The following is a 23,824-nucleotide window of genomic DNA, read 5'->3' on the forward strand; positions in this document are numbered from 1 at the left end:
ATTCCAGTGTGGAAAGGTTTTTAAAAGCACATTAACATAACAGCACTATGGGGCAATTAAAAACTACCACAAAAAATGCCAACAACAACCTTTCTTTTTTAAAGACCACAGGTATGGCTAGACTGCAAAGGGCAAGTGGTGAAGTCCAAACCTAAGACTCTAAGACTTAGGGATGGGTCAGAATGCATAGTCTATGTAACAAGTAAAAGCAGCATCTGGAGGAAAATAAAGTGTGTGGACAGCAGATTCCAAAGGAGCCCCATTTTATTACAGAGTCTACAAATCCCTTTCTTCATAAAGTAAAATACTGTCCCCCCTCTCCTGGGGGATTGATGTGCCTCTTCCACAGTTGCCAGCTTTCTCTTCTAGCGATACTTTCCATGTCGGTTAAAGTGTTTGTAGAGGTAGCTGATGCGTTTGTTAAGGTTGTGCAGGTCATCAATGAACATCCGATTTCCAACCATCTTCTTCTTTCGGATACAACGCTGCAATTCATTCCCCTTCCAGCCTCGAAGCCATCTGGGGCCCCTGATCAGTTCTTTGGGGTGCTTTTCAAAGTTTCCTGTGTAATGTGAGAGAACATATTAGTTTTAAGACGAGAGAACCCAGCCTCCACCAGCTAAGCCTTCAACACACAGTTGCATCTTCCTGAGCAGCACCTATAGAAAAGACACATTACACCACAGTATCAAAAGCACACACTCTGGAACCAGACTGCCTGGGGTTCAAATTCTGTCACTGCCATTTCCTAGCTTTGGAAAAATTACTTAACCTCTCTGTCCTCAGTTTCCTCACCTGTAAAGTGAAAACGTTATTATGAGGATTAAATGAGTCAATATATGTGGGGCACTCAGAACAGTCCGGAACACAACGTAAACAGCCACACAGAGTTAGCCCTTACGACTGAGGAAGGTACTATTCCTACACAGGTGAAAAAAAGATAATCGTTACGGCATAACTGCCATTCTGAACTCCTGTACCATGGAGTCGAGTCTTACCCAGGATCCCGATGTTGTCATACACCCCGAACATGGCCCTCTTCTCGTTCCAACGATCAACCACTTTGGGGGGCGGGAGGGTGACCCTTACATGGAACAATCCAGGAACACCTAGGGATGGGGAAGAAAAGGAATGAATCTGCGCCGCTTACTGAGAAGCAGTTCTCGGGACGTTTTTCTACGTCAGCCACTTACCCAGAAAGAAGCTTCTACAGGCCAGGGGCACCCAGCCCCTTAGGCCCCTGCCAGCCACCCAAGAGAGGCTCCCTGCCATGGCTCTCGTCTCTCCCTTACAACTGCACGCCGCACGAGCAGAAGAGTGAGGGCCAGGTGTAGCTTTCTAGGAGACGACAGCGACGGTCCTGGCCAGCCTCACACGCGTACTACGCGAGGCCAGCCATCTTGGGCCTTACCCAGGGAGCTCCGGGCGCAGGCCCCGCCCACCCCAGCCTCAAGCCCCGCCCCCTGTGTTCCGGAGGCCTTGACACACCCACCCACCCCCGCCCACCTAGGCGCTTCCGGTCTGCCCGCCGGAAGTTCTGGAGCGCCAGACTTGCTGAGGGGCTCGTATCGTCGTCTTTTCGGGCACCTCAAAACTAAATTTCAAGAGAATTCACCCTTTCTTGTTTCTTTGGACGTCCCTCAACTGTGAGGGAGATGAGACTCCAGAACCTGGACCCAAGGCCTTCTGTCTCTGTGCCTCACAGCAGCTTTGCGCTGTAGCTGGTATTTGCCCTGTTCTACAGGGGAGGAAATCTGAGGCACAGAGAGTGAAGTGACGTGCTGGACATCACACAGCAGACGAGATGGCGGACCCTGGATTAGAGCCTAAGCCTTCTAACTCCCGGCCTGGACAGGCCGCCTGTCCCGGAGGTGACTGAGTGGGTCACCATCCCAGGGGCACTACCACCGCCCAGCTAGATACGCGGCGTCTCTGGCAGGCACTGCCCGGGCGTCCTCCCCAGCACCCGGGGCAAAGCGTGACCGGGAGGCAGGAGGCAGCCGCAGGTCGGGGGGCGGGGCCGGAGCCGAGCCTAGGCCCCGCCCCCCCGGAGGCGCCACCGGGTTTTCCCGCTCCTGCGCTGTGATTGGCCGGTGTCTGCGGCAAGCGTCGCGATTGGCCCCCTTGCGGCCGTTGAGATTTGAACTCCACGTTGGCGGCTCTGCCCGCGCGGCGCCCGGCCTCGAGGCGGGTTTTTGCCTCTGGCTGCTGGGGATTGGCCGGTTTCTCTGCCTGCTTGAGTGCTGCCTAGCTGATTGGTGGATGTTGTGCACTCCGTGTTTTTTCCTTTACTTCAGCCCCACGAGCCGAGTCGGAGGAACGTCGGGGGAGCTCTCCGGTAAGGTGTGGTGTTCGTGGGGAGCGGGGAGTGAAAGGCTGGGGAAATCGGCGACGGGGCAGCTGACGGCCCTGGACAGCGCTCGAGAGGCGGGAGGGCTGCTGGGTGGATCCCTGGGGTGCGATCTGGTGGAAACAGTCAGTCTGACATCTGCAGCGGAATTTGGGCAGATCGCTTAACCTCTCTTAGCTCGATTTCCTCATCTGTAGATTGGGTTGCATTATTACGCACCCCATGAGATTGGGATTTGGAGAATTTGATCAGATATGATAGAGTCAAATAGCCTAACCGAATACAGTGCAGAGTAAACAAGCAATAAATGTGAATGCCCTCTTATCTGGAGCCAGGAAACCCACTAGCCCATGCTGGGCCACTGTTCTGGCCTCAGGTGAGACATTCTGTACGTAAGAAGTTTTGCCCATAAAAACGGAAATACTAATGCTAGTTTAACGCATTGATGTGCCACTTTACAGTTATTTAAACGCTTTCATACCCCTTGACTCATTTGATCCTCAGAGCCGCTTTGTAAAGTAGTCAGGGACTAGTCACCCCATTTTACAGATGAGGCCCAAGAGGTTAAGTGACATGACCAATGGCCGAGTCACAGCCAGAATTAGATTCTAGTTCAGGGTTGATCTCCCATCCTCTACAATAATGTTATCAGCTGGATGTAAGACTAAAGAAGCATTATACATTGGAAGAGGGGGTGAAATAATAGGAACAGATAAAAAGACAGGCCTTAAATACAGACCCTGACCTGTTTGCTGTTTGTTTCCAGCCCCGTGAGCCAGTGGGAGAAGGATGTCTCCCCAGCTGTTTGAGTTCCATCTGCCCTTAGCCCCAGAGGAATTGTTGAAAAGTGGAGGGGTGAATCAGTATGTTGTTCAAGAGGTACTGTCCATCAGAAATCTTCCCTTGCAGCTTAGAGGTAAGACTCCGTAGCTGCTGCTGTGCCTAGCACTTCAAAACAACCATCCCACATGTAATTACGTCATCTGTCTGCCCCACTACACCACGAAGCTCCACGAGGGCAAGGAACACGTCTTTCCTATTCCCTGCTGTTTTCTCCCTAGCATTGCATGGGGTACGTGGCATACAGGAAGAGTACACTCATTGACTACCTTCTCTCACTTATTCAGTAAACAGTCTTGGTGTGTATGGTTACTTTGGGGGGAAAAATTGTTTTAGATGTTTACCTCTTACCATATGCCAAAATAAAGTCCTAGTGGATTTAAGAATTGTAGGAGGAGACAGCTTTCTCAGAATGTCTGGGACCTGACCTGACCTGAACACTTTTTGAGTCTAGATCTCTTGTTTCCAAGTGTTCAATAATGGGAAAAAATCCGTAATATGTATGCACAGCTGCAACACTACAGTATATGTACAGTGCAATTACCCATTGAAACCTATAGATGACCAAGAACAATTAATTTATGCATTATCATCAAGACCCCATAATGTCACTGTACTATTGTCAGTTAGATTGCTTTGGAGAGGTACATAAAGGTTAAGAGTCTGGAGCCAGGCTGCCTGAATTTGAATCCTGGCTCTACCTCTCTGACCTTGGACAAGTCACTTATTCTGTATATCTCGGTTTCCTCATCTGTAAAGGTAGGGATAATAACCTACTTCATTTATTATCTCCTACTACAAGAAGGGTTAGTTAATGCAGCAGCTTGATAATGTGACTCCAGCTTGTCTCCTCTTGGCTTCCCCATCATGGTTGCCAAGTGGCAGCTCTTTGCTCTCATGTCCAGAGGTAGAAAAGGGGATTTTCTGTTGTTCTTTTTCTTCTTTCCTTTTTTTTAAAACTTTACCAGAAGCCTCCCAACCAGAATTGGACCATTGCCTATTGCCCTAACTAATTACTGGTAAGGGAAATGGAATTACCCAGATTGGCTAAATTGATGGAGATTATTACCTAGGAGCCTCCCCAAACCTGGACATAACAGCATTTGGTAAGCAAGAAACAAGGCAGAGTGTGGAGGTCCACTGATGGGTGGTCAGCCAACAGTGTCCACAGATACACTGTTCTCTCCATATTGCGTGGATATGTGTATCACCAATTGCACATGCTGTACACTATAGCAAACTGTTTTCAGTTATTATAATGCATTATTTTTTAAAATGGATGATCACTGTCTTTAAGCATTCTTTTTATAACAATTGCATTGCTTTTGGTGTTTAGAACCCTAAATAGAAATTCTACTATAAATATACAAGATACAATCATTTAGTTTGTGTAACAGGTATTTACTGATGATATGCTATGTGCCAGGCAGTGTTCCAGGCACTGGAGATACAAGAGTAACCAAAACAGACAAGATGACAAAGTTCTTTCTCTCAAGGCTCTCACCAAGTAATAAATAAATATGGGGGCTCTCATCAAGTAATAAATAAATATGGAGTATGTCAGATGGTTGTAAGTGCCAAGGAGAAAAATAAAGCAAGATAAAGAAGATACAGTGTGCCAGGGTAGGGACTGGCATTTTATGTTGGATGATCAGAGAAGGCTTGCTGATAGGAGACATTTGAGCAGAGACCTTAAAAGTGGGGACTATGCAGATTCTCAAGGAAGGGCGTTCCAAGCAGACAGGAGAGACAGTGCTAAGGCCTGAGATGGGAAAATGCCGATATGGTTGGAGTGGAGTAAGCTAGGGAAAAAAGAGGTCAAGTGGGAAGTGGTGCAAATTATTCTAGAATCTTGTCCCTGAAAATGTGGTCTTCAGACCCACAGTATTATCATGATTTAGAAGTGTATTAGAAGTGCAGGATGAAGACCCACCCCAGAACTACTGAATCAGAAAATCTGTATTTTAAGAAGGTCTCCAGGTAATTGGGATGCACTCTTACGTTGGAGAAGCTCTTATCTAGAGCCTGATAGGTCATGGTGACAACTTGAGCTCCAGTGTGAGTGAGTTCGAAAGCCTTTGGGTGTTAAGCACACGAGAGATATAGTCTGATGTTTTAAAAGTGTCACTGTCTGCTGAGTTGAGCAGAGACTGTAAGGAGCAAGGGAAGAAGCAGAGGGCTAATTAAGAGGCTGATACAATGATACCAGATAGCTTGACTGGGATCATAGCAGTGGGGGTGATCACAAAATATATCCTGAATATATTTTGAAAGTAGAGGGGCCTGGCCCCGTGGCCGAGTGGTTAAGTTCGTGCGCTCCGCTGCAGGTGGCCCAGTGTTTTGTTGGTTTGAATCCTGGGTGCGGACATGGCACTGCTCATTAAACCACGCTGAGGCGGCGTCCCACATGCCACAGCTAGAAGGACCCACAACGAAAAATATACAACTGTGTCCTGGGGGGGCTTTGGGGAGAAAAAGGAAAAAAATAAAATCTTTAAAAAAAAAAAGTAGAGCCAACAAGATGTTGATACATTGGATTTATAGGGTTAGAGAAGGAAGAATCTAGGATAACAAGGCTTTTTGACTTGAGCAGCTAGAAGAATGGAGTTGGCATTTGCTGAGATGGGATAGATTGTGAGAGGAGCAGGTTCAGATTGTAGGTTAGATGATTGTGGAGTGCAGGGGAGAGGTACCAGCTGAAGATAACCATTTGGGATTTAATATTCAATGTGCGTAGAGCATTTAAAGCCGTGAGATTGGAAAGAATGTAGATGGAAAAGAAAAGCCATCTGAAGATGTAAGACCTGAGACAGTGCAACATTTAGAGACTGGGAAGATGAAAAAGAACCAATTGGAGCCAGCTCCGTGGCCGAGTGGTTAAATTTGCACACTCTGCTTCAGCGGCCCAGGGCTGCCCTGGTTCGGATCCTGGGCATGGACCTGGCACCATTCTTCAAGCCATGCTGAGGCAGCGTCCCACATAGCACAACTAGAGGGACCCAAAACTAGAATATACAACTATGTACTGGGGGGCTTTGGGGAGAAGAAGGAAAAGTAAAATCTTTAAAAAGAAAAAGAACCAGTAGAAGCAACTAAGGACCAGTCATTGAGGCAGAAAGTGAACACAGGAGCAAAATGGAAGGCAGATTAAGAGAAGATTTCAGAAAGGAAAGGAGAGATCAACTGCAAATTAATACTGGACTTAGTGGCGATTGCTGGTAACCTTGAGAGAGACTGTTTCAGAGGAGTGAAAGCCTGATTGGAATAGGTTAGGAGACAATGGGAGGAGAAGGTGATGGTGAGTTGAGGTAGCTGGTTGTTTTGCTTTAAGGAGAAGCAGAGAAATGAGGTGGAAGCTAGAGGGGGAGCTAGAGTCCAAGGAAGGTTTTTTGCAGCATTACATGTGTATGTGCTGACTGGGAATGATGGGAGAGGGAAAAGCTGATGATGCAGGAGGGAGAGGGAGCGATTGCTCGAGCAATATCTGTTAGTGGGTAGGAGTAGGTGATGGTGCCCGGGAGGAGAGGGTTTTCTTAGTGAGTAGTGAATGTGTGATAGGAGCTCAACAGTGGAAACACTATACATAGAAAATAGACTGAAAAAATTAGCCAAGTGTTAACAGTGCTCGTTTCTTTCTCTTTTCCACTTTTTTGTATTTTATTACAGTATTGACAGTTTATCCACAGTAGCAAAAGAGAAGGCAGAGTATACGGGCACAGACGCAGGGAGTGTGGGGAAATACAGAGCTTGGGGCAGTTGGAAGTTCTCTAACGTCCAATTCTATTTTCTCAGTGAGGTGAGAAGTGAAACCTTTAGCTGAGGGTGAGTTGGAGAAGGTCTTGATGTTATGAGCTCTGGAAGGTGTGAAATAATTGCCTAGAAGAAAGTGAATAGGCCTGGGAATTTGTAATAGGCTTACCAGGAAAAAGTAAGGGCCCACTGGAGGTTAGTGGTCATAAGTTTAAAGTGAGAATGGTCAGTACGGTTGTGTGTTTTTTCCAAGCCATTTTTATTTGTGTGGTTACATGAATGGAGTAAGCAGTCAACTGGATTTAATCCAGATTTGCCAGGGGAGCAAACGTGTTGTTAATTAGTGGGAAAAATTAGGAATATCATGTCTAACAATAGAGGAATAGTAAGTTAATCAGGATATATACATTCAATGGAATGTTATACTACCATTAACAATTGTCCACAAAGGTTTTATAATGTCCTTATTAGAATATAGATTTTAAAAAGCAGAACAGTGAATATGTGATATGACCTCAACAATGGAAATACTATGCACAAAAAATACACTGAAAAAAATTAGCCAAATGTTAATAATGCTTGTTTCTTTTCCTTTTCGATTTTTCCGTATTTTCTAGATTACAGAAGGTTTCTAAGAGTGGTAAAGAGCTTACACACACTGAGTTACATTATGTGCTAAGTATTGTTCTGACTGCTTCACATGGATCCCCTCACTTCATCTTTACAAAAAAATTCTGAAAAGCCTTAAAAGGTGTGGTCTGTTATTACTCCCACTTTACGAAAGAGGAAACTGAGACTGAGGAAGCTGAGTAGCTTGGCCTAGTAAATGTTCAAACCAGACGTAGACCTAAAGCAGTATGACTCTAGACCAGATCAGCGGGTAACGCCTCAGAGGCGTAAAGAGGGACGTGGACTGAGGCAGTCATTCGCTGTAATAACAAGTGGGTAATTGGTAATCTTTGAGATAATAGTCATTGGGTCAGTAAATCTCAGAAACTAGATTTCAGGAAATTGAGGGAAAGATTAGACAAAATTTAAAAGGGATATGATAGCAAGGTCAAATGAAAGGTGGTGAGCATTTTTGTTTGTTTTAAGGAAGGGAGGCCTGAGCGTGTTGGCAGGATAAGAGCAGTCCCCGGAGAGGATAAAACCAAAGGTGAAAGCGAGGGGAGGTACATCTTTGGGACAGTGGGACAGGTTAGCTTTAGAGGAGAAAGTCTTTCACCTGAGACTGAAGCAAAGACTGGGAAGACGTTGGCAGAATGATTTGTTGCTAGGGAGGCAGGATAACATGAGGGAGCCCATGCTTTGGGTCTCATTCTTTCTGGTAAAGTAGAAAGCAGTCATCTACTGCAGGGGGAGAGGCAGAGGGTAAGAAGAGTGAAAAAAGAGGAGAACTTGCTGAGTGTAGTGCTGGGGAGTCAGGAGGAAGTGGAGGAATAAAATGCGTGTTAAAAATCGTGGAGGACCGGGTTCTATTTGGACAGCGTAACGTGTAACAAATCACTTCTGTGCCAGCAGTGATAATGGAGTACAAGGTTCAAGCTTTACTTTCCAGGCGAACCAACTTGCTATTGCAGAAAAGAAGAACTGGTGGAATTCTTTCCCTCACAGAAAGAGCCTAGGTATACAACTTGGTTCAAAAATTCTCTAACTCCTACACTGCCTTGCCACTCTTAGATGTTATAAGACGTAATTAGACTACTCTCCTTCATACTGAAGTCTTTATCCAGAAGCAGTAGAGCCAGGATGAAAAGAGCACTGAGTTTGAGAATCAAAAGATGCTGGGTTTTCAAAATGTAACATAAGTAGTAACAAATGAACCGAAATCTATTACAAATGTTTGACACAATCACAGTGAAGGAGGAGGGAAGAAAAGAACTAACCCAAGTAACTTTGAGAAGCAATATTTTGACTATATACTGTATACAAAAGAACTTGACACAATTATTGTAAGCTAGTTAGTAAATTTATTTTTTACAGGAATGTAGGTTAGCAATTATGAAGCTGCTTTATGTGTAATTAAGCAAATACATAAATGAACTTGTGTTTTTCAATATATACAGTGATAAACATAGATTTAGAGGTGTGTAAGCTTGTATGTGTGTGTGTGTGTTCATACATGTTTTTCTCTACTGAGAGGGCCTGAAAGCAATGACAGAATAGCAGTGAGCCTACTCAGTGCCTAGAATTGGTTCCTACTTACCATTCTCCGTGAAAGGAACCAGGACTCCTCTGAGAATGTTGATTGCAGGACAGGGTCAGGGAAAGCACAAGATGAGCTGAAACATCTTGTGGTACAAGAAAGTAAGAGAGCACTAGTGAAGAGAGCATGTCAGAAGGACACAGGCCAAGTTGAAGAGCTCCTAGTGGTCAAGTATGGGACAATTTGAGCAACAAAATAAATAGTAACAGGAATGGATTAAAACACAGGATAAAAGAAGTATCCATGAGTCCATTTTTATATAAATGAACGAGAGGAAAGGAACAGCTCATCCTTGTAGTGTCATCCTTCCCATTAGTAAATGTAGAAGGAATGATGGAGATAGAAAAATCACCAGTTAGTAAACACCACAGTAATAATCATGGCAGGCAGGAATCATCAAAAGATGCTTAAATTAATGGGTAAAATGTGATGAGATATTTGCATAGTTTCAAAGCATCTCCCCACAAAATACTTATTAATTGCAAAGGGGAAAATAGTAACTTTACAGTGGAGACACCTGGTAAACGCTACCAAGTGATCAAAGTTAATATCACCAGTGATATCTTGCACTTCCTGGGCTGATGCATCAGGAGGACCCAACCTCCCTTCCACGATAATCTTACCAAAAGCACATGACCTTGATCTAATCATGAGAAAATATCAGACAGACCAAATTAAGGGATATTCTAAAGAATAACTGGCTAAAAAGTGTCAAGATCACAAGAGACAAAGATTGGAGGAGACTAAGGAGACATGACAACTGAGTGCCTTGTGGTAACCTGGATTGGATCCTGGACCAGAAAAGGGCATAAATAGTACAGCTGGCAAAATTCAAATAAGGGCTGTAGAGTAGTTAATAGCACTGAGTTAATTAATGCTTCTTGATTTAGAATAGATCCTTATACTCTGGTTATGTAACATGTTAACGTTATCTGGGTGAAAGCATGGGAACTCTGTACTGTTTTTGCCACTTCTGTAATTTCAAAATTTTTGGAAAAAAAGACCCTGAGTTTGTGTTCACTACTAACTACCATAAGTTGGACAAGTCACATAAGTACTCTGACACTTAATTTCTGTTCTCATAAAATACGCATAATGCTGTCTGCTTTATTTAGCTCAGAGATGTGGGAAAATTCATGTAAGACTTTAACTGTAAAACAGGACAAAATGTAAAATATTGTTCTGTTGAAATGAACTGTCTCCTCTTGAGATTCTACTAATAAAAGCAGTTAACTCCAGGGGCTGGCCCCGTGGCCAAGTGGTTAAGTTCGTGTGCTCCGCTGCAGGCGGCCCAGTGTTTCGTTGGTTCGAATCCTGGGTGCAGACATGGTACTGCTTATCAAACCATGCTGAGGCAGCGTCCCACATGCCACAACTAGAAGGACCCACAGCGAAGAATATACAACTATGTACTGGGGGGCTTTGGGGAGAAAAAGGAAAAAAATAAAATCTTTAAAAAAAATAAAAAATGAAATAAAAAAAATTAAAAAGCAGTTAACTCCATTTTCTGCCATGAATAGAATTTACCAAAAAGGCCTCTCCCCTCTGTGTTAATTAGTTTCTTTCATCTTTATAGCATTTCAGGCTGCCTTCCGAGCTCAGGGGCCCCTGGCTATGCTGGAGCACTTTGATACTATCTACAGCATTCTACAGTAAGTGAAATACCTGGCTACGACTTTAAAAAGAACTGGTGGCTATTTGCCCTAACTTTGCATGCTAGTCCTGAAATTCCAGATTATTGGTTCACTCATAAACAGTTCTGGGTGCTGATATCTCTGCTGATGAGCATTTACCCCAACTTGCCACCGTGTTTATTCAGTGGGGCAATTTCACATGTATTTTTTTTTTTTTTTTTTTTTTTTTTTTTTTTTTTTTTTTTTTTAAGCTAAATTGCATTTTATTTGTTTTATTGAGCTTTTTTTTTTTTTTTTTTTTTTTTTTTTTTTTTTTTTATTAATGTTATGATGGATTACAGGCTTGTGAAATTTCAGTTGTACATTTTTGTTAGTCATGTTGTGGGTACACCACTACCCCCTCCGTGCCCTCCCCCCACCCCCCCTTTTCCCTGGTAACCACCGATCAGATCTCCTTCTCAATATACTAATTTCCACCTATGAGTGGAGTCATATAGAGTTCGTCTTTCTCTGACTGACTTATTTCGCTTAACATAATGCCCTCGAGGTCCATCCACATTGTTGTGAATGGGCCAATTTCGTCTTTTTTTATGGCTGAGTAGTATTCCATTGTGTATATATACCACATCTTCTTTATCCAATCATCAGTTTCTGGGCATGTAGGCTGGTTCCACGTCTTGGCTATTGTAAATAATGCTGCGATGAACATAGGGGTGCAACGGACTCTTGAGATATCTGATATCAGGTTCTTAGGATAGATACCCAGTAATGGGATGGCTGGGTCATAGGGTATTTCTATTTTTAACTTTTTGAGAAATCTCCATACTGTTTTCCATAGTGGCTGTACCAGTTTGCATTCCCACCAACAGTGTATGAGGGTTCCTCTTTCTCCACAACCTCTCCAACATTTGTCGTTCTTGGTTTTGGATGTTTTTGCCAATCTAACGGGGGTAAGGTGATATCTTAGTGTAGTTTTGATTTGCATTTCCCTGATGATTAGCGATGATGAACATCTTTTCATGTGTCTATTGGCCATATTCATATCTTCTTTTGAGAAATGTCTGTTCATGTCCTCTGCCCATTTTTTGATCGGGTTGTTTGTTTTTTTGTTGTTAAGCAGTGTGAGTTCTTTGTATATTATGGAGATTAACCCTTTGTCGGATAAGTGGCTTGTAAATATTTTTTCCCAATTAGTGAGCTGTTTTTTTGTTTCAATTCTGTTTTCCCTTGCCTTGAAGAAGCTCTTTAGTCTGATGAAGTCCCATTTGTTTATTCTTTCTATTGTTTCCCTCAACTGAGGAGTTACAGTGTCCGAAAAGATTCTTTTGAAACTGATGTCAAAGAGTGTACTACCTATATTCTCTTCCAAAAGACTTATTGTCTCAGGCCTAATCTTTAGGTCTTTGATCCATTTTGAGTTTATTTTGGTGTGTGGTGAAAAAGAATGGTCGATTTTCAATCTTTTGCATGTGGCTGTCCAGTTTTCCCAGCACCATTTGTTGAAGAGACTTTCTTTTCTCCATTGTAGGCCCTCTGCTCCTTTGTCGAAGATTAGCTGTCCATAGATGTGTGGTTTTATCTCTGGGCTTTCAATTCTGTTCCATTGATCTGTGCACCTGTTTTTGTACCAGTACCATGCTGTTTTGATCACTGTAGCTTTGTAGTATGTTTTGAAATCAGGGATTGTGATTCCGCCGGCTTTGTTTTTCTTGCTCAAGATTGCTTTAGCAATTCGTGGTCTTTTGTTCCCCCATATGAATTTTAGGATTGTTTGTTGAATTTCTGTGAAGAATGTTCTTGGGATTCTGATTGGGATAGCATTGAATCTGTATATTGCTTTGGGTAGTATGGACATTTTAACTATGTTTATTCTTCCAATCCATGTGCAAGGAATGTCTTTCCATCTCTTTATGTCATCGTCAATTTCTTTCAAGAAAGTCTTGTAGTTTTCATTGTATAGATCCTTCACTTCCTTGGTTAAGTTTATCCCAAGGTATTTTATTCTTTTCGTTGCGATTGTGAATGGGATAGAGTTCTTGAGTTCTTTTTCTGTTAGTTTATTGTTAGTGTATAGAAATGCTACTGATTTATGCACGTTAATTTTATACCCTGCTACTTTGCTGTAGTTGTTGATTATTTCTAATAGTTTTTCTGTGGATTCTTTGGGGTTTTCTATGTATAAGATCATGTCGTCTGCAAACAACGCGAGTTTTACTTCTTCGTTACCTATTTGGATTCCTTTTATTTTTTTTTCCTGCCGAATTGCTCTGGCCAGCACCTCCAGTACTATGTTGAATAGGAGTGGTGAAAGTGGGCACCCTTGTCTTGTTCCTGTCCTCAGAGGGATGGCTTTCAGCTTTTGTCCATTGAGTATGATGTTGGCTGTGGGTCTATCATATATGGCCTTTATTATGTTGAGGTACTTTCCTTCTATACCCATTTTACTGAGGGTTTTTATCATAAATGGGTGTTGGATCTTGTCGAATGCTTTCTCTGCGTCTATTGAGATGATCATGTGGTTTTTGTTTTTCATTTTGTTGATGTAGTGTATCACGTTGATTGACTTGCGGATGTTGAACCATCCCTGTGTCCCTGGTATAAATCCCACTTGATCATGGTGTATAATCTTTTTGATGTATTGCTGTAATCGGTTTGCCAAAATTTTGTTGAGGATTTTTGCATCTATGTTCATCAGTGATATCGGCCTGTAGTTCTCCTTCTTTGTGTTGTCCTTGTCAGGTTTGGGGATCAGAGTGATGTTGGCTTCATAGAATGTGTTAGGGAGTTCTCCATCTTTCTCAATTTTCTGGAACAGTTTGAGGAGAATAGGTATTAAGTCTTCTTTGAATGTTTGGTAGAATTCTCCAGAGAAGCCGTCTGGTCCTGGACTCTTGTTTTTGGGAAGGTTTTTGATTACCGTTTCTATTTCCTTTCTTGTGATTGGTCTATTCAGATTCTCCATTTCTTCCTGATTCAGTTTGGGGAGATTGTAGGAGTCTAGGAATTTGTCCATTTCTTCCAGGTTGTTCAATTTGTTGGCATATAGTTTTTCATAGTATTCTCTTATGATCTCTTGTATTTCATTGGTATCTGTTGTGATTTCTCCTCTCTCATTCCTGATTTTATTAATTTGCGCTTTCTCTCTTCTTTTCTTGGTGAGTCTGGCTAGGGGTTTGTCAATTTTGTTAATTCTTTCGAAGAACCAACTCTTTGTTTCATTGATCCTTTCTATTGTCTTTTTTGTTTCAATATCGTTTATTTCTGCTCTTATTTTTATTATTTCCCTCCTTCTACTGACTCTGGGCTTTGTTTGTTCTTCTTTTTCTAGTTCTGTTAGGTGTCGTTTGAGGTTGCTTACGTGAGCTTTTTCTTGTTTAGTGAGGTGAGCCTGTATTGCGATGAATTTCCCTCTTAGGACTGCTTTTGCTGCATCCCAAATGATTTGGTATGTCGTGTTCTCATTTTCATTTGTCTCCAGATAATATTTGATTTCTTCTTTAATTTCTTCAATGATCCATTGTTTGTTGAGAAGCGTGTTGTTTAGTCTCCACATTTTTGCACCTTTCTCTGCTTTTTTCTTGTAGTTGATTTCTAGTTTAATAGCGTTATGATCAGAAAAGATGCTTGATATTATTTCAACTCTCTTGTATTTATTGATGTTTGCTTTGGTTCCCAAAATATGGTCAATCCTTGAGAATGTTCCATGTGCACTTGAGAAGAATGTGTAACCTGCTGTTTTTGGATGAAGTGTTCTATATATATCTATTAAGTCCATCTGGTCTAATTTTTCATTTAATTCTATTATTTCCTTGTTGATTTTCTGTCTGGATGTTCTGTCCATTGGTGTTAATGGTGTGTTGAGGTCCCCTACTATTATTGTATTGTTGTTGATGTCTTCTTTTAGTTCTATTAAGAGTTGCTTTACAAATTTTGGTGCTCCTGTGTTGGGTGCATATATATTTATAAGTGTTATGTCTTCTTGGTGGAGAGTCCCTTTTATCATTATATACTGTCCCTCTTTATCTTTCTTTATCTGTTTTGCTTTGAAATCTACCTTGTCTGATATTAGTATAGCGACACCTGCTTTCTTTTGTTCATTATTAGCTTGGAGTATTGTTCTCCATCCCTTCACTCTGAGTCTGTGTTTGTCTTTGGGGCTGAGGTGTGTTTCCTGGAGGCAGCATATTGTTGGATCTTGTTCTTTGATCCATCCTGCCACTCTGTGTCTTTTGATTGGGGAGTTCAATCCATTTACATTTAGAGTGATTATTGAGACGTGGGGGCCTACCACTCCCATTTTGTGTCTTGTTTTCCGGTTTTCTTCAGTTTCCTTTGTTTCTCGTCCCATGGTTTAATCTGTTCTGATGTAGAGCTACTACTCTCTGTTGTTGTCCTTCTACTTATCTCCTCTGCTCTTGGTTTTGTAGCCCCTTTCCTTTTTTGGATTTTTCAGGAAAGAGGGTTTTCCTGAGGATTTCCTGAAGAGGAGGTTTTGTGGCAATGAACTCCCTTAATTTTTGTTTGTCTGGGAAAGTTTTTATTTCTCCATCGTATTTGAAGGATATTTTCGCTGGGTAGAGAATTCTCGGCTGTAGATTTTTGTCCTTCAGATTTTTGAATATATCATTCCACTCTCTTCTAGCCTGTAAAGTTTCTGCTGAGAAATCTGCTGATAGCCTGATGGGGGTTCCTTTGTAGGTTAGTTTCTTTTGCCTGGCTGTCCTTAATATTTTCTCCTTGTCGTTGACTCTTGCTAGCTTCACTACTATATGCCGTGGAGTTGGTCTTCTTGCATTGATAAAGTTTGGAGATCTATTGGCTTCTGTCACCTGAAGATCCATCTCCCTCACCAGATTTGGGAAGTTCTCAGCCATTATTTCTTTGAATAGGTTTTCTGCCCCTTTCTCCTTCTCTTCTCCCTCTGGTATACCTATAATCCTTACGTTGCATCTCCTAATTGTGTCTGATAATTCTCGGAGAGTTTCTTCATTTCTTTTAAGTCTTGCTTCTCTCTCCTCCTCTGCCTGCAACAATTCTATATTGCCATCTTCCAAATTGCTAATTCTTTCCTCCATATTATCGGCCCTACTGTTCAGAGCATCTAGATTTTTCTTAATCTCCTCTATTGTGTTCTTCATTTCCAATATTTCTGTTTGGTTCTTCTTTATCGTATCAAACTCTTTTGTGACATAGCTCCTGAACTCGTTGAGTTGTCGGTCAGAATTCACTCTTAACTCATTGAGAATCTTAATGATGGCTGTTTTGAAGTCATCGTCATTTAGGTTATACATCTCATTTTCTTTGGGATTGTTTTCTGTGTATTTGTTGCTTTCTTTCTGTTCTGGAGATTTGATGTATTTTTTCATATTGCTTGATGTTGTTGATTTGTGCCTCCGCATGGAGATAGAGTTTAGTTGCTCCTTTCACTTGTTTCAGCTGCTGCGGTGGGAGGAGCAGCTGTTTATATTTCACCAACCAGGAACCCTGTCCGTAGTTGCTAACTGGGCCTGGGCCCCTCTTCGTAGCCACAGTGGCCCTTTGGATTCCCTCCTCTGCTGTGGGGGCCGTCACAGGGGGGCTTCAGGCTGCAGGTGCCTACTGTTGCAGCCCACCTAGATGTGCTCTCTCCTTGGGGTCTGCAACGGTGTTATGGGCTTTTCCAGCAGCCAGGGGTGGGATCACTTATATTTGTCGCTCCGTTGCTGTCGGCACCCACCAAATCTCACTTGTCCTCTATAGGTCGCAGGAGAGCTATTGGCATCTTCTACAGTCTGTGGTTAGTACACCTAGTTATGCTGCTTTTGCCCTGGGGTCTTCCAGCCTTGTGGCTGGCGGCTGGGTGCCTTCTACTGGTGCTGTGCAGAGGCTTTCCCTAAGGCTGCTGTGAGCCTGTAGGGTTTCCCCCTAGGCTACTAAGCTGGGTCTCTGGAACTCTCTCCAGCCCCAGTCCTCTCCGAGATCTCCGGCAATCCCTAGACCCACGGGGCGGGCAATGGCAGCTGGGGGTCGCCCCGCCCTCAGGGCTTCTCTCCTGGCCTCTCCCGGAGCCGTGAATGCTGGGCGTGGCCCCTCTGCCAATGACAGACAGGGAGTTTTGTCTGCTGCCCAGCGGAGCTCCAGCGCTTCCCCTCCGGGTCGCAGAACCGGCCTTTGAAAATTCCCCCGGCCCCGGTCCTCTCCGAGATCTCCGGCAATCCCTAGCCTCACGGGGTGGGCAACGGCAGCTGGGGGTCGCCCCGCCCTCAGGGCTTCTCTCCGGGCCTCTCCCGGAGCCCTGAATGCTCAGCGTGGCCCCTCTGCTAATAGCAAACAGAGAGTTTTGTCTGCTGCCTGGGCGGAGCTCCAGCGCTTCCCCTCCGGGTCGCAGGACCGGCCTTTTGAAAGTTCCCCCCGCCCCGGTCTTCTCCGAGATCTCCGGCAATCCCTAGCCCCACGGGGCGGGCAACGGCAGCTGGGGGTCGCCCCGCCCTCAGGGCTTCTCTCCGGGCCTCTGCCGGAGCGTGAATGCTGGGCGTGGCCCCTCTGCTAACCGCAGGCAGAGGGTTTTGTCTGCTGCCTGGGCGGAGTTCCGGCGCTTCCCCTCCGGGTCGCAGGACCGGCCTTTGAAAATTCCCCCGGCCCCGGTCCTCTCCGAGATCTCCGGCAATCCCTAGCCTCACGGGGTGGGCAACGGCAGCTGGGGGTCGCCCCGCCCTCAGGGCTTCGCTCCGGGCCTCTCCCGGAGCCGTGAATGCTCAGCGTGGCCCCTCTGCTAATGGCAGACAGAGAGTTTTGTCTGCTGACCGGGCGGAGCTCCGGTACTTCCCCTCCGGGTCGCAGGACCGGCCTTTGAAAATTCCCCCCGCCCCGGTCCTCTCCGAGATCTCCGGCAATCCCTAGCCCCACGGGGCGGGCAACGGCAGCTGGGGGTCGCCCCGCCCTCAGGGATTCTCTCCGGGCCTCTCCCGGAGCCGTGAATGCTCAGCGTGGCCCCTCTGCTAATGGCAGACAGAGAGTTTTGTCTGCTGCCCGGGCGGAGTTCCGGCGCTTCCCCTCCGGGTCGCAGGACCGGCCTTTGAAAATTCCCCCCGCCCCGGTCCTCTCCGAGATCTCCGGCAATCCCTAGCCCCACGGGGCGGGCAACGGCAGCTGGGGGTCGCCCCGCCCTCAGGGCTTCTCTCCGGGCCTCTCCCGGAGCCGTGAATGCTCAGCGTGGCCCCTCTGCTAATGGCAGACAGAGAGTTTTGTCTGCTGACCGGGCGGAGCTCCGGCGCTTCCCCTCCGGGTCGCAGGACCGGCCTTTGAAAATTCCCCCCGCCCCGGTCCTCTCCGAGATCTCCGGCAATCCCTAGTCCCACGGGGCGGGCAACGGCAGCTGGGAGATCTCCGTGCCCTCCGTGTCTCTCTCTGGGACCCTCCGGGCGCCCCGAGCACCAGGCTGGATCCCCCCGCCAATGGCGGGGAGAGACTCTCCCCGCGGGCTCAGGTGTGCAACTCCAAAGTTTCCCTCTGCGTTTAGGAGTAATTGCAGGGGGTTTAGGTAGGGTTCTGGTCACCTGTTTCCACCGTCGCTCCTCTGTTGTGTTCTCGCTCCTGCCCTAGACGTGCGTGGATCCTCTGGGGGCGTCCGTTGGAAGAAAGCCGCTTGCGGGTACCAGGCTGCCCGTCGGGGTCGGAGAGCCCTCACCTATTTCCACTTCCTCCCGGAGGAAAGTCCATCCGCCTTCCGATGTATAGTCGCGTGGGTGTCTCAGACGTCCTGAGATGCTGTCTGGATATCCTTTGTCAAGCGATAAGTGTCCAAATAATTGTAGACTCGAAGGGCGAGAGACAAAGAGGACTACTCACGGCGCCATCTTGGCTCCTCCTTTATTGAGCTTTTTATCTCACATGTATTTTTAAGCGGTAGATTCTTTGGGTTGGATCTGATCTGTTGGAATGGCTCTGCAGGGTCCTGTCTCACCCCAGCACTTTCTTTCCCTCATAGTCACTTTCGAAGTATAGATCCTGGCCTCAAGGAAGACACTCTGGAATTCCTGATAAAAGGTGTCTGTGGGTCAGGGGGATGGGGATGGAAGGTGTTTGTTTGCTGTCTCCTACCTTTAATCAGCCACATGATGATATCAAGGCTGTGGTGATTCAGTTGGTTTGGCTAAGCCCGGGGACCTTTGACCTGTTAAGGTCTGTAATCTTGGTGGGCAATACAGAGTTATGTGTGTTCGCTGTAAGGGCAGACCAACAAGAAATTCTTCCTACTTTTGAACTACCTCTCTTTAGTAGAGGTGATTTTTCCAGTTGCCAGGGAGAACTTCTGGTAACTGGAGTGAGAGAGTGGGGACAGGGCATGTCAGAGTATGGAGTCAGGGGTCCCAAAGGACTTAGCTTGTCTTGTGGCCACTGAGAGATGAAACACAGATCTTTGGTAATCTGATGGCTGCAAGTACTGGGTGTTCTGAAGTTGGGGTATCCGAGGAAAGTGAACGAAACCGACTCCAGATTCTGCCCGTTGCAGTGGTCTCCCGCCACTCCCAGGAGCTTCCCGCTGTCCTGGATGACGCAACTTTGAGTGTGGCCGATAGAAGCGCCCACCTCAATGCCCTCAAAATGAACTGCTATGCTCTGATCCGCCTCCTGGAGTCCTTTGAGACCATGAGCAGCCAGACGAGTCTTATGGACCTGGGCACTGGTGGGAAGGTAATTTGGAGTTCCTGGCTCATTTATTAAGGGGCCTGGAGGGATAAGGGAATTGGTGGGAAAGAGGGAATCCAGTGATTTTGCCCTTATTTAGGGTTTATGAGGAAGTACTCAGAACTATCCCAACATAGCCTTCCCTGACAAGCAGCTCTTTTATATTTTGGAACTTGTAACACTTCTGTATCACCTTCTACCGGGTCTTGATCTGCACTCAGCGTAGCAGATCTTGACCCTCTTTGTTTCCTTATTTTTTCCTAAATGTATACATGATTTTTTTCTTTTTAGGGTAAGAAAACTCGGGCCAAGGCAGCCCATGGCTTTGACTGGGAAGAAGAGAGACAACCAATTCTTCAGCTTTTAACACAGTTGCTCCAGTTGGACATTCGTCACCTGTGGAACCACTCAGTAATTGAAGAGGAATTTGTCAGGTGGGTAGTGAAGATGGCTGCAGATAATACTGAACTGTGAGGAGTGAGGACTCTGTTGCTAGATATGCCTTTTAAACACTTCATTTCATGCCTCAGTTCTCTGTAATACATAGACCAATACCCGTAACAGTGAGTTGTTAGGAAGTAGATAATGAAATGTTAGAAACTGCTGTGAATTTCTCATCTCCCATGCCCATTTATTCATTCATGAACCAGTGTTTGCTGAGAATCTGCTAGGTGCATGGCTGGTATCATTATAGCCGCTGGGAACAAAAGTTTCTGCCCTTTTAAAGTGTATACTATAGAGCAGAAGAGAATCTTTAAAATATATAGTATGTTTTATGATTTATTACTATGGAGAAAAATAGAGGAGGAGATGGGAAGTTGGATGGAAGAAGATTGTAATTTTATTTTATTTTTATCGAGGTCACATTGGTTTGTAACATTATATACATTTCAGGTGTACATCATTATATTTTGACTTCTGTGTAGACTGCATCATGTTCACCACCGAAAGTCTAGTTTCCCTCTGTCACTATACACATACGCCCCTTCACCTCTTTCGCCCTCCCCCTCTACTAACCACCAACCTGTTCTCCATATCTGTTTGTTTATCTTCCACATATGAATGAAGTCATACAGTAATTGTCCTCTCTGTCTAATTTATTTCACTTAGCATAATACCCTCAAGATCCATCCATGTTGTTGCAAATGGCACAATTTTATCTTTTTTTATGGCTAGGTAGTATTTCTTTGTATACATATATACCACATCTTCTTTATCTCTTCATCCGTTGATGGGCAGTTAGGTTGCTTCCAAGTCTCGGCTATTGCTAATGTTGCTGAAATGAACATATGGGTGCATATATCTTTTCAAATTAGTGTTATCATGTTCTTTGGCTAAATACCCAGAAGTGGAACAGCTGGATCATATGGTATTTCTATTGTTAATTTTTTGAGAAATCTCCATACTATTTTCCATAGTGGCTGCCCCAGTTTGCATTCCCACCAGCAGTGTATGAGGGTTGTGATTTTAAATCAGCTGTTCTAATGATGCCTCTTTGTGATGGTGACATTTGAGCAAAGACCCGTAGGAGGTAATGAGAGCCATGAGAATATCTGGAGGTAGAGCAAGGGCAAGGAAAGGGAACAGCAAGTACAAGGACCCTGAGGAGGAAATGTGTCCAGCATGTACAGGCAATAGCAATGAGGCCAAAGAGATGGCGGCTGAGACAGGGTGGGAGGGATAGGCTGTGAGGTCAGGGGAGCAGTGGGGAGCCACACTGTGCAGATCATTCTGATGACTGGCATTTTCTCAGAGTGAAATGGGGCCCCTCGGGGTTCTGAGCAGGATAATGAGGTGGTCGCTGACTTGCACTTTTACAGCGTCATCCTGGCTGTTGTGTTGAAACAGACTGTGTAGGGGGAAAACGGGCACAGGAGACTAGTTAGGAGGCTGTTGCAGTAATTTGGGCAAGAGATGACGGTAGCTTGGACCACAGAGTGGCAGTGGAGGTGGGAGAAGTGGTTGGATTCTGTACTTTTTTTTCTTAAGCGAGAGCTTACAGGATGAGCTGATGAGTGTGTGTGAGGTTTGAGGAGAGTGCAGTCAAGTATGACTCACCCAGCGTTTGGGCCTAAACATGTGGAAGAATGGAGTTGCTAGTAACTGAAATATGGGGAAGCCTATGGGGATGTGTTTTGTGGGGACAGTTAGTTCTGTTTGGACATGCAGAGTTTGAGGTGCTTATTAGACATCCAGGTAATGTTGTCAGATTCGGATGGTGAAGGTACAGATCTGGGGTACAGGACAGAGGTCTGGGCTAGAGGTACATATTTGGGAATACAACATATTTATATAAATGGTATTTATAGCCATGGGACTGAATGAGATTACTAAGTCAGCGAGTATAGCTAGAAGAGAGCAGAAATCCAGGGACTGTGCCCTGGGGCACTCCAGCATTAAGAGTGAGGAGATGAGGAGGAACCAGCCAAAGAAACTGAGAAGGGAGTCTGGCATCCTGGAAGCCAAATGAAGCATGTTTCAAGGAGAAAGGAGTGATTGACTATGTCAGATGCAGCTGAAAGGTCATTTAAGACGAGGACTCATTGGTGCCAGCCCTGTGGCCAAGAGGTTGAGTTCACCCACTCTGCTTCGGTGGCCCAGGGTTTCGCCACTTCGGATCCTGAGGGTGGACGTGGCACTGCTCATCGGACCATGCTGGGGTGGCGTCCCATGTGCCACAGCTGAAAGGACCCACAACTGGAGTATACAACTATGTACTGGGGGGCTTTGGGGAGAAAAAGGAAAAATAAAGTCTTTGGAAAAAAAAGATGAGGACTCATTGACCATTCTATTAACAATGAGAAGTCATTGGTGACTTTGTCCAACCTTTTACCATGTGTATATTCAGGGTCTGATAGGCATCATAATTGGTTGAATGATGATCATCTTGAAGGCCTGAGTACCTATCTGGGGTCAGCAAAGCAAAGCAACTTGGTGTAGAAGGTAATTAAATGAAGAAAACGTTGGGGACAGTAGAGATAGAATGAATGATGCAGAGCCCCAATATAATTGAGTCCAGACAGCTGATTCCATCATCTCACTCTCTTTTCTCAGTTTGGTTACTGGCTGCTGTTACCGCCTCCTGGAGAACCCCACCATTAGTCACCAGAAGAACCGGCCCACCCGGGAAGCCATCACATGCCTGCTCGGTGTAGCCTTGACCCGTTATAACCATATGCTCAGTAAGTGAGCCCTCCACTTTGCCTCACCTTTTTCGTTTTGCCCGTAATTTCTCATGTTTAGTGCTTCCACAGGTGCCACTGTGAAGATCATCCAGATGCTGCAGCACTTTGAACACCTGGCATCTGTACTGGTGGCAGCTGTGAGTCTGTGGGCGACTGATTATGGAATGAAGAGCATAGTGGGAGAGATTGTAAGGTGACTCTTCCTTCCTAAGCTTCTAAGTCTCCTTTCTCTCTGGGAGAAGATAAAGAAAGATTGGAAATACTCTCTGTGCAATGCTAGATTCCTTAGATGTTAGATAACAGTCTTACCTTCCCTTTCTGGGAACTGAATAATTGAGTTATCTTGCTGTGGCTGTGCTTTTTTCTCTGTATAGAGAGATTGGACAGAAGTGTCCCCAAGAGCTGAGTCGAGACCCGTCAGGGGCAAAGGGCTTTGCAGCCTTCCTGACAGAACTAGCAGAACGCATCCCAGCCATCCTGATATCCAGCATGTGCATTTTGATAGATCATCTGGATGGAGAGGTAGGTGGTCCCCTGGGGACCTCAGGTTTTTCTGTTTTTTTTTTTTTTTTTAAGTTATATGTGAGTGATTTTTGAATGTTTTATATTATCCGTGTGTACTGCTAGCCTTTTTTCCTCCAGTTTCATTAAGATATAATTGACATATAATATTGTGTTTAAGGGGCCAGCCTGGTGGCGCAGCAGTTGAGTGCACACCTTCTGCTTGAGCAGCCCAGGGTCCACTGGTTCAGATCCCGGGTGCGGACTGGCACTGCTTGGCAAGCCATGCTGTGGCAGGCGTCCCACATAGAAAGTAGAGGAAGATGGGCACGGATGTCAGCTCAGGGCCAGTCTTCCTCAGCAAAAAGAGAAGGATTGGCAGAGCTGTTAGCTCAGGGCTAATCTTCCTCAAAAAAAAAAAAAAATGTATTTAAGGTGTACAACATAATGACTTATGTATATTTGTAAATGATTACCACAATGAGTTAACATCCATCAACTCAGTTATAAAATTTTTTTCTTGTGATGAGAACTTTTAAGATCTACCCTCTTAGCAACTTTCAAATATACAGTACAGCATTGTTAACTGTAGTCACCTACTGTACATCACATCCCCAGAGTTTATCTCAGCAATGGAAGTTTGTACCTTTTGAACACCTTCACCCATTTCCCCCACGCCCCTCTTTCTAGG

At 44.9% G+C, this 23,824-nt stretch overlaps 2 protein-coding genes and 1 non-coding gene across 5 annotated transcripts in view; 2 read left to right on the forward strand and 1 right to left on the reverse strand.

The window, feature by feature from the left end:
• Positions 1-246: 246 nt before the first annotated feature.
• On the reverse strand, positions 247-2,002 carry MRPL51 (mitochondrial ribosomal protein L51). Its single transcript, XM_014866579.3, has 3 exons — positions 1,194-2,002; positions 999-1,109; positions 247-562 (listed from the first exon to the last, which is right to left on the reverse strand). The coding sequence occupies exons 1-3, from the start codon at positions 1,270-1,272 to the stop codon at positions 366-368; spliced, it is 387 nt and encodes a 128-aa protein (XP_014722065.1). The 5' UTR covers positions 1,273-2,002; the 3' UTR covers positions 247-365.
• Positions 2,003-2,198: 196 nt separating this feature from the next.
• NCAPD2 (non-SMC condensin I complex subunit D2) overlaps positions 2,199-23,824 on the forward strand; it is a 34,460-nt gene continuing 12,834 nt past the window's right edge. The window contains exons 1-9 of one of the 3 annotated variants that reach the window (XM_014866578.3): positions 2,199-2,338; positions 3,117-3,266; positions 10,723-10,798; positions 18,747-18,805; positions 19,272-19,453; positions 19,739-19,881; positions 22,502-22,629; positions 22,702-22,825; positions 23,007-23,154. In XM_014866578.3, coding sequence (XP_014722064.2) covers positions 3,140-3,266; positions 10,723-10,798; positions 18,747-18,805; positions 19,272-19,453; positions 19,739-19,881; positions 22,502-22,629; positions 22,702-22,825; positions 23,007-23,154 — 987 coding nt within the window. In that variant the 5' untranslated portion in view covers positions 2,199-2,338; positions 3,117-3,139. Of the gene's footprint in view, positions 2,344-3,116; positions 3,267-10,722; positions 10,799-18,746; positions 18,806-19,271; positions 19,454-19,738; positions 19,882-22,501; positions 22,630-22,690; positions 22,826-23,006; positions 23,155-23,824 lie in introns of those variants that run through there. The other 2 variants (XM_070494122.1, XM_070494123.1) reach the window with 2 other exon arrangements.
• Positions 18,869-19,195, forward strand: LOC123280040 (small nucleolar RNA U85). The gene has a single exon (XR_006518551.1). It is a non-coding gene; the product is annotated as a small nucleolar RNA U85 (small nucleolar RNA).

The sequence above is a fragment of the Equus asinus genome, chromosome 22 (genome assembly GCF_041296235.1).
Source record: "Equus asinus isolate D_3611 breed Donkey chromosome 22, EquAss-T2T_v2, whole genome shotgun sequence".
Classification (NCBI taxonomy): Eukaryota; Metazoa; Chordata; class Mammalia; order Perissodactyla; family Equidae; genus Equus; species Equus asinus.